A 10,044-nucleotide genomic window follows, 5' to 3' on the forward strand; every position below is an offset into this window, starting at 1 on the left:
GTGTTTATTAAGGCTGATCAGAGATGAGATTTTCTGTATTTCATCTTTATAAATATTTTTTACATAAACACTGAGTAGGCCATAACCATATAATTTTAATTGAGAATATTCATGCCTTGGCAAGCATTTCTAGTATTCTGTTAGAGTTTTCTCTTGATATCCATCCTTTAGCATGTCATTACATTGCAGATTAAGGAATTGCTATTGAAGGCAAGACGGCAGCTCCCTGACTGCCTTGTTAAATGGATTTTGAAGTATGGTATTTTATTTGCACTTACATCAAAGTCTAAAAGATGCTGCTGGATCAGCAGCTCAGGCTCAGAAAATATATCCACCAAAAATTTATGTGGCATGAGATGTAGCTTGTTTTAACTTTCAATAGAATGGAAAGTACATAAAGCAACTTCACATTACTTATGATTGGAACAATGTTAATTGACATTAAAATAACATTACCACAGTATAAGTTGTGCCTGTATGTAGAAGTCTTTTTTTTTTCTAAATTATTTATTTATTTATGATAGTCACACACACACAGAGAGAGAGAGAGAGAGGCAGAGACACAGGCAGAGGGAGAAGCAGGCTCCATGCACCGGGAGCCCGACGTGGGACTCGATCCCGGGTCTCCAGGATCGCGCCCTGGGCCAAAGGCAGGCGCTAAACCGCTGCGCCACCCAGGGATCCCTGTATGTAGAAGTCTTGCCTTGAAATTTAAGATCAATTCTCTAAGAAATATTGTCAAATACATAGCAAAAGCTAATGTCCAAAGCCAGTGAGTGTCCAGTTACAGTGACTGAGAGCAGTTCTCATTCAGAAAAATTTTAATCCCAGCCCTGAGCTCAAAAGTTCACAGTGAAACTTTATGCTAAGGTATCAAACTGCTGGATGGTAGCATGAGTCAGGGTATTCAGCTTCTATATCTGATTAAAAAAAAGTTTATAAAACCAATGATGGATAAGTTTACGATAGCAAAAGATGTTCCCGTTGATATTACTGGTTCTGTAACACCTGATAGATGTTTTGTAACACCATCAGGGTGCCTACTGATGGATAATACAATGAATAATGACAGGCTTCAAACATCTTACATTTTTATGAGCTTTGTAAATTTGGCCAACTAAAGCTTTCTCTGCTTCTACGTATTTTTTACCACTGTCAGTTGTCAACACATCTTGGTAGATTCCACTTCTGTTATCCTGTGCTAGTTTTCTCAGCCTCTCTGAAATCTTCTTGCCTAAACTTATTCTGCAACAGACTATTCACAGAAGCTAATTCTTTACTCACTTCAGACTCCACATCACCTCCTTAAATAAATGACTGAGTAATATTGATAATGCCCATCTATCAACTCATCAAGAGTAAAAAAAAAAAAAAAAAAAAAAAAACCCACCCAAGAGTATTTGCTTTGTGTTTTCATTGACTATTGATGTTGCTTTCAATGTCATTAACTTCTCAAGCAAACTATTCCTACCAAAAGGATAATAGTCTTAAACAATTTATTTTTTCTGGACACGTTTGCTCGGCTGTTATGATAAAACAAGATGTGATTAAGTCACCATGGGGTAAACTGTTTTCCTGCTTGGCTAACTAACATATTAGCCACTTGGAAACGTAGTCAGTTTCATTGTTTATTTTCACTTGGTTTTAGTTTTATTGTTAGGAAGAAATTACACTATGGAGAGATCTTCAATTTTAAATTTTCTGAATTTATGACCATTGCTTTCCTTGTGAATTGGGAATGTGTGCTGAGGCTGAGGTTAGTAGCATTGGCATATGTTGTGTTCTTCTAGTGTAGCTGTGGTGTCATTGCAAAAGAAACACAGTGCTTTGTCATCTAAATTTGATAACAGAATAGTTCACATGCCAAGGTACCTTAAAAGAGCAACATTCAAAGTCACTTTTGTTTTCTTGTTGTGACATGATGGTATACACTGGTAATAAAAAATAAAATAAAATAAAACAAAATGTTATGATATGGCAATACGCACAGCATTCAAAATACTGCCAAGTTACAACTGTGTCACCGTGATTTGCAGTGTGCTGACTAGCAGTGTAAAGCAATGAGAGCTGTCACCACTACTCATCCTGCTGTTGGAGCCTGAAAGCAGGCGTAGACATTAAATGAATGAATGAACGTGGCCGTGTTCCAAGAAAACTTTATTATGGCTACCGAAATTTGAATTTCATATAATTTTCACATGTCAGGAAATATTATTCTTGGTTTGCTTCTTCTCAACCATTTAAAAATGTAAACATTGTTCTTGATTTATGGGCCAGAAAGAAACAGGTGGCAGACTGAATTGGGCCCACAGACCGTTGTTTGTCAGACCCTGTTTTAAAAACACGTGAGGATGTTGGGCTCTGCTTCTGTCCAGAAGGCCTACCTCCTGTGCATGCAAGAAAGATTTCTCCAAAGCCAGTGTCAGCCCTGGAAACACTAGGCAAGTGGATAGTCTAAGAGCAATGCATTTTCTTGCAGGACGGTACCCGGGTCATAGGAAAATGTGGTGGTTACTGTGGAAAATGTACTCCGTCCTCTGGCACTGGCCTGGAGGTTCGAATTTTATAGTTAAGGTAAGTAAGTCCCACATTTCTCTCTCTTTTTCTCTCTCTTTGCTGTTCTTTCTGTACACTACTGAGTAGCATATGTAGGCAGGTCAGTTGCCCCCAGAAAGTTGAGTATGAAGCCTCTTGAAAGTGACTCACTACTATTTTTCTCTCCTGCTCATCTGCCATCACGTGATTGAGGTCCTCTCTTCTCCACCCTTGGATGTGAGGTCCCTGAGCTTTCTACATCAGGTTCCTCTACAGTAGTTATTAGAGATACTCCCTGGACCCCATCTCTAGAGGTCCTTAGGTCTCTGACACATCTAACAATCTGTATTTCTGATACAGGGAATTCTGATTCAAGTGACTTATGGATTCACTTTCGAGATACTGCCCGAGAGCATTGCAACAGTAACATTAATGACCTTCAGTGAGCTCTGACTATGTGTCAGGCACCATGCTGAGCACTTTGTGGCATTATTTCATTGAATCCACGCAATAAAGCCACAAGATGGGGCTGTTATCCTCATTTTACAGATAGAAGCTGAGGCTCACATGGTTAAGTAGCTTTGCTTAAGGTCACGGTAGATGCCTTTGGCAGGACCCATCAGTGCCCTACCCCAAAGCCAGCTTTCCATTAATGCCCTGTTCCACATACTTGTGACTCACGGTGTCATCCAAAGGTTACCATGATCAGTATCCTCTGGGCACCTTTTGGGATGCAAAATCTCAGGCCCTACCCGAGACGTACAAAATCAGAATCTGTATTTGAACAAATCCACAAGAGAGTCCTGCGTGTTAAGGTTTGACAGAGCCTGGTCTAACTACATTATGCTGGCAAGTGCTCCCTCTGCTGGGCAGCAGGCTGAATTGGTCACTCGCTTGTCCCAGTGCCCTCAGATAGGATGGATGAGTTCAGCCAACCCATGCTACCCCTGCTACCACTTCAAACGTTCAGCAGCCCATTCTTTTGTGGGGCTCTTCAAGATCCTGACATAAGAGTACCTACTTGACATTTACATATTAGTATTTCGCTGTTTAATCAAACATCCATATTCAAAATTATGATCTTAAGTTACGATTGTTTCCATTACAAGAGGCAACAGGAAAAAAAAAAAGAAAAGAAAATGTACTGCCTTAAAAAACTGAGAAATCCCACCAGTGTGCTAGCTTCAGACATAGGTAGATCCAGAGGCTCAAAGGGACTCGTCAAGACCCTTTTGTTCTCCCATCAGTTATCAAGGCTTCCTTCATTCTCAGGCAGACCATCTTCCCCCTCCATGCTCCATGGCAGCTCTAGGCTTACATCATCTTTGCAGCTCACGACCCCAGATAAACGCTCACCTCCAGCATCCATTCTGCACTAGAACTCACGCTCTCTTTGGTCCCATGGGCACTTCTGAACCAATCACAATGTCCAGGAGACTGAGATCATGTACCCGCTTGGAGTTAGGTGATTGACAGTTTCATTTAGAAGAGAAAGAAGGAGTTTGTTACCAGAAAAGAGGAAATGGAATGGAGGCAGGCAAAGGCAGCAGGTATTTGCTAGAGATCCCCATTTTATATGTATTTTACATATTTTATATCGAGCAAAATAGTTTTATATGTGTTTATGTGTAGTAAAATTTGAGTGAGTATATATACATAATATTTACATGTATGCCTAGAAGAAAACTAGAAGGAAATGTGCCATTATTTGAAGAGCATTATCTCATGTGAGAGATTTCAGGCTAGTAGATTTTTATTTTATTCTTTTTATACTCCCCTGATATGTCCATGTTTCTTATAGCAAACATACATCGCTTTTAAAATCTAGAGAAAATAGTAAGTGTCCTTTTAAAAATTCTACATGTAAAAATATGTGGGTTACCTAGTCTTGACTTATGTATGGAATTTGAGACAGACAGTTTACATTTCTTGTTTGATTTCTTTATTTTCAGGTGCTCTGAAGAGGAAGCCATTATAGGATGGATGAAGGATAGTAAAGCAATACCTCCACCTTAAATTTGTGTGTGTGTGTGTGTGTGTGTGTGTGTGTGTATGAGGACTTGTATGAGTGTGTGTGTGTACATATGCACATATATACATATATATACAAACACGTATACATATACACATATATATACGTGTTTGTATATATATGTGGAATATCCTAATGATGTAAAGTTTAATATTTATGTTTGAAATTATTTATTGTAATGTAATATTTTTGTACGTAAAATGATTCTATTATGACTGCCTTTTGCATTATTTTGTCCCTTGCAGTCAGATCACTGCATTTTACGTACTCTACATTATATGTAGTACTATGACAAAAGTGATCCTTCATTATCACGGTACACTATTGTTTACTTTCTATCTGTAAATATTTTATTGCTACTGTTTAAAAATTGTAATTTGTTTTTTTTTAAAACAACCTAGCTGCCATCAAGGTGCTACAAGAGTCGTGTAAGTGTGTTTTGGCAATTCTAGGAAAGTATCAGCCAATAAGTAACGTAGTGATGTCACAGATTGTACCAGCTATTAGTTATGTTAACTATCTATTCAGTTTCATGTGATCTCTGGGAAAAAAAATTGCTGCCTTGGTGCTGTATATTGTATATATTTAAATGATCATCAGACTCAGAAATGTAAACATTTTTAATAAAAGGGAGGAATGGAAGGACAATTTGCAATGGACAGAATCACTTGGAAAAATAGACCAGCTGTTTATCCTTATTTTTGGACATGCCTGTTTTGGAAGAGAGTTGGACTCTGCTCTTCTTTTTGTTGTTGTTATTCATACTTTGCTTCAGTTCATGGTGCCTTGATCTCTCTGAAGTTAAATGGAGGAAACTCCAAAGCAGCTTCATTATAGAGAGATACTGAGAAAGTGAGATCCTCTCAACGCTTTGCCAAGATGTTCTAAAGTGGTGTCCAAGTTTATCAGTTGCAAGACAGAGGATGCTCAAAATGGAGTGACCTTCCGCACCCCCAGCACACCTGGAGAAGTTCAGGACCGGTTCTTAGTCATCAGGATTGCCTTTTGCTAAAATACATTGGCTGGTGACTTGACTTCTCTTCAGGACATGAGCCTAAGACCTTGCCAGTGTTCATGGCTGCTACCGTAATTAGCATTTGTGAGAAGACATAAACTGTGGAATACAAGATGCCTGAGTCTTTCTGATCTTCCGTTAATCCACTGCTTGTTACTTATTTCCAAAATGGAAGTTGAAGTCGGTGTCTTTCTGCCCTTCTAACCTGATTGAAGGGAAGTCATTGCCAATGACCCATGGCAGGCACTCAATTTGAGAAATCCTACCTGCTTCCACAACCCAGGGAGATTAGAAAAAACCTGGCAGTAATCTCCAACCCCAAACAAACTCCAGAGGGCTCCAGAAGAAGTTATACTCAGTGTATGAATAAGTGTTATTCTCCTTTATTAATACATTGTGAAAATATACTATGAATAAATACCATGACCACATCCAACCATTTGTATTTTACATAGTTTCTGGACTCTTGATTCAAGTAGGAATGAAAATATTTCTAATTTTTTAGAATTGCCGTATTGAAAAGAAAGGCATATTTTCTTAATCCCATCAATTACAGTTGCCACTCCAGAGATAAATAAGGGATGGGGACTGTCACCAAGGTCTGCTTTTGCATCATTCAAATCAGTTGATGTGATTCTGAAAGAGACATTCCTCTCTTTTCTGTGTGATGGGGAACAAATGAACAAATAAAACAGGAGGCTCAAAGTGGGTTTGGGGGCTTAATTTGTTCATTTTATATGGCAGGAGTTTCTACTCTATGGACTTAATGGCATGGCAGCTCCACAAAATCATCAGGGGCAGAGTTTCTTGCTCTATCTCCTCTCCTCAATCCTCCATAGTTCAATATGGCTGCGAGGGCTCCAGCAGTCACTCCCAAGTTTCAGACAACAAGAAGGAAAAAGTGGAGGAAAAGGGCAAAATGTGGCCTGGTCCCAGCTCTCTATCTTTCTTTTAAAAAGGTTTTCCAGGGCAGCCCGGGTGGCTCAGCGGTTTAGCATCACCTTCGGCCCAGGGTGTGATCCTGGAGTCCTGGGATCGAGTACCATGTTGGGCTCCCTGCATGGAGCCTGCTTCTCCCTCTGCCTGTGTCTCTGCCCCCCCCTCTCTCTCTCTCTCTCTGTCTCTCATGAATAAATAAATAAAATCTTTTTTAAAAAAATAAAACCTGGAAACCTCACTTAACAAATTCTACTTGTAGCTCCTCGGCCAGAATTTAGTCACGTGGCACCTGGCCTGCAGGAACAAGAGGGAAGCCGGGTTGGTTCAGAGAGAATTGCCAAACTGAATAAAATGAAGGATCTCTTTCCATGAAAGAAGGCAAAGTGAGTTTGCAAGAGGCAACTAGAAGTCTCTGTGACAGGTTCAAGTACGGGAGGTGAGAGGGAGTGGTTTGGAAGCAATTATCACAAAGTAAACAAGGGATAATAGGACCCAGGATGGAGTTGGGACCGTTGTAATGGTAGAAAATTATAGAGTGATGGAGGTGGTAAAATTAACAGGAGCTGACAATGGATAGATTGGGGGCGGACTGTGGGAGAGAAGGCGCTGGTCAGGGTTCGGCGGCCAGGTTTCCTTGCAAATACAGCCAGGGTGATACGAAGATGAAAGCTTAGATGGCTGAATGAATAGAGTCGGTTCATCTTTTACATTTTTATAGCACTATGCAAATTAAATATTGTCTTTCTATTCTTTTCATTCATTTATTTACCCAAATAATATTGTTGCACATCTACTAATTTCCGGGCGTGTTCTAGGCATGAGGGTACAGGCTGGCGGCTGTAGAGGTCCATGTGGGCTGCCATAACAAAACCCCACAGAGTGGGTGGGTTATACCATAGAAATTTATTCTCACAATTCTGGAGAATCCGTCAAGGTACTGCCTAAGTTGGTGGTAAGGCTCATAGACATGTGCCTTCTCACTGTGTCTTCACTTGGCCTTCCCTTGGTGTGAGCACTGAGAGAGAAACAGAGCGAGAGAGAACAAGAGAGATCAAGATCTCTGGTGTCTCTGTTTCTCCTTATGAGGCCACCAGTCCTGTTGGTTAGGGCCCCACCCTTATGACTTCACTTGACTTTAATTACCCGCTTATAGGTCATATCTCCAAACACAGCCACATGAGGGGTTAGGGCTTCAATATATGAATTTTGGGGAGGCACGGTTCCGTTTGTAACAGAGGCTATAAGGATGAGATCCTAAAATAGCATGGATATTTATTTCTCTCTCCTCACCATGCAGAAGTCAGATCTCATTGGTGATTCTATTCGGGCTCTATCAGAGAACTTGCGCTCCTTCTGTTTTGTGGCTTAGCCATTCTCAAAGATAGTGCCCTGAAATGGCTCATCTTCATCATGGCTGTGTTTAGCCTGCAAGAAGACAATCGTCTTGAGGTCATAAGGCAAGACCTGGAAGTTAAAGAATGATTTTTATTCCCCACTTATTGGCAATTGCTTTGATGCCTGGCCTCATCTAGCTGCAAGAGAGGCTGGGAAATGCTCTCCAGCACACATCCACACACCCAACAAATGCTACGGGGAAGTGGGGCTTCTGTTACTAAAAGGATGAAGGGAGGGGATCCCTGGGTGGCGCAGCGGTTTGGCGCCTGCCTTTGGCCCAGGGCGCGATTCTGGAAACCCGGGATCGAATCCCACATCGGGCTCCCGGTGCATGGAGCCTGCTTCTCCCTCTGCCTATGTCTCTGCCTCTCTCTCTCTGTGTGTGACTATCATAAATAAATTAAAAAAAAAAAAAAGATGAAGGGAAAGATGGCTGATGGGCAAATGAGCAGCTTCTGCCACCAGCATGGGACAAAACCTGTAAAAATCTGTGTCCTTTGGAGCTTACCTTTTAGTGGTGACAGATGGACAAGAAAATAAGCAAAGACACAACTAAACCACTCCTCAATGGTTTCCCAGTAGTACATCTGACCCTGTTTTCCACAATGGCCACCAGATACCATTGTGACCCATCATATCATTCCCTCAGCATCAAGAGCTCCCAAAGCCAGAGCTTTCACACATGCTCTTCTCTGGGCCTTCGTGTGTCCATTTTTTTCTTTCTCTTCTGATACAAAAGTAATAAATAGCAAGGGAAACCTAGTTTGTGGGATGGTAAGTACCAGAGGGAGAAATAAAAGGGGAAGAAGAAAAGAGAGTTCCCTGTGTCCTGGGGTGCGTGTGTTGCTGTTTTAAATAAAATGGCCAGAAATTCCTTCTTTATAAACTTCTGCAGCTACACACAAAGCTGCAGGGTCCCCATAAAAGCTTGCCACCACTGTGGATGCGGGAAATTCCACCTGTCACCAACAGATGGCGGGAGAGGCCCTGCTCTGGTGTGTGGTCCCCAGTCCAGGTCATTGCACTGTTGAGCCTACAATGTTGTCTGCTTATTTGAGAGGTGATTCTGCAAGAGGTGCACAAGACTTTCAGAGCCCCTAAGCCCTGCAAAGATTTTACTACCTTCCCCAGATACGTACCTCAAAATTAAAAATCACTCAGACCATAAATTTTGTTTTTTCCATGAAGACTCCCGTTTAAATTTTTTTTAATTTTATGCTTTTTTTTTTTTTTTAGTTTTATTTATTCATCCATGAGAGACACAGAGAGAGAGAGAGAGAGAGAGAGAGAGAGAGTCAGAGACACAGGCAGAGGGAGAAGCAGGCTCCATGCAGGGAGCCCGACGTGGGACTCGATCTCGGGTCTCCAGGATCAGGCCCTGGGATGAAGGCAGCGCTAAACCACTGAGCCACCCGGGCTGTCCAAGACTCCCTTTTAAAAATATCAAATATGGATTTCTTTTCCCAAAGAAATTCAAAGACCATTTTTTCTGTAGCCCTAAGGCACATGTTTTGTGTTCAGAAGGTGATCCAGCTAATTTTACAACATTATTAGTCACAATGATAGTCTATCAGGACAAAGGAGCAAATATTCAAAGTGCTTATAAGAGGGGCATCCAGGGGGCACCTGGGTGGCTCAGTCAGTTAAGCATCTGCCATCTTCTCAGGTCATGATCTCAGGGTCCTGGGATCAAACCCCACATCGGGCTCCCTGCTTCTCCCTCTCCTGCTCCCCCTGCTTATGCTCTCTTTCTCTCTCTCTCTCTCTCTCAATAAATAAAATCTACTTTTAAAAAGAGGAGCATCCAGTTATAATGGGGAAGAAGATAAAATGTAACTTTGCATGGAGATGTACATGTTACTGGGTGTCTGGTATTGTGGCACTTTTTTAGGACTTGGGATCCAATGCCTCACAAGCTGTTGGTATGAATGTCACAAGATGGTTCAAGATGGTATTTGTGTGTAGGAAAGACAAATAATATTCAATCTATTGCATTTGTAAGTTCAAAAACCTAGTTCTTAATCTTTGGGGTTCAGCTTAGAAATTCTATTATTTCTCAGCCTAGTTTCTAGCAATTTTTTAAAAACTTTTAAATAATGTTGGCTCTTTTTCTTTGTCAGTTAAAAGC

At 41.0% G+C, this 10,044-nt stretch overlaps 1 protein-coding gene across 4 annotated transcripts in view; it reads left to right on the forward strand.

The window, feature by feature from the left end:
- ADAMTS9 (ADAM metallopeptidase with thrombospondin type 1 motif 9) overlaps positions 1-6,032 on the forward strand; it is a 159,419-nt gene extending 153,387 nt beyond the window's left edge. For all 4 annotated transcript variants that reach the window (XM_038565917.1, XM_038565920.1, XM_038565919.1 and 1 more), the window contains 2 exons: positions 2,480-2,574; positions 4,488-6,032. In XM_038565917.1, coding sequence (XP_038421845.1) covers positions 2,480-2,569 — 90 coding nt within the window. In that variant the 3' untranslated portion in view covers positions 2,570-2,574; positions 4,488-6,032. The remainder of the gene's footprint in view (positions 1-2,479; positions 2,575-4,487) is intronic.
- Positions 6,033-10,044: the final 4,012 nt, after the last annotated feature.

This window comes from Canis lupus, chromosome 20 (genome assembly GCF_011100685.1).
Source record: "Canis lupus familiaris isolate Mischka breed German Shepherd chromosome 20, alternate assembly UU_Cfam_GSD_1.0, whole genome shotgun sequence".
In the NCBI taxonomy this organism is placed as follows: domain Eukaryota; kingdom Metazoa; phylum Chordata; class Mammalia; order Carnivora; family Canidae; genus Canis; species Canis lupus.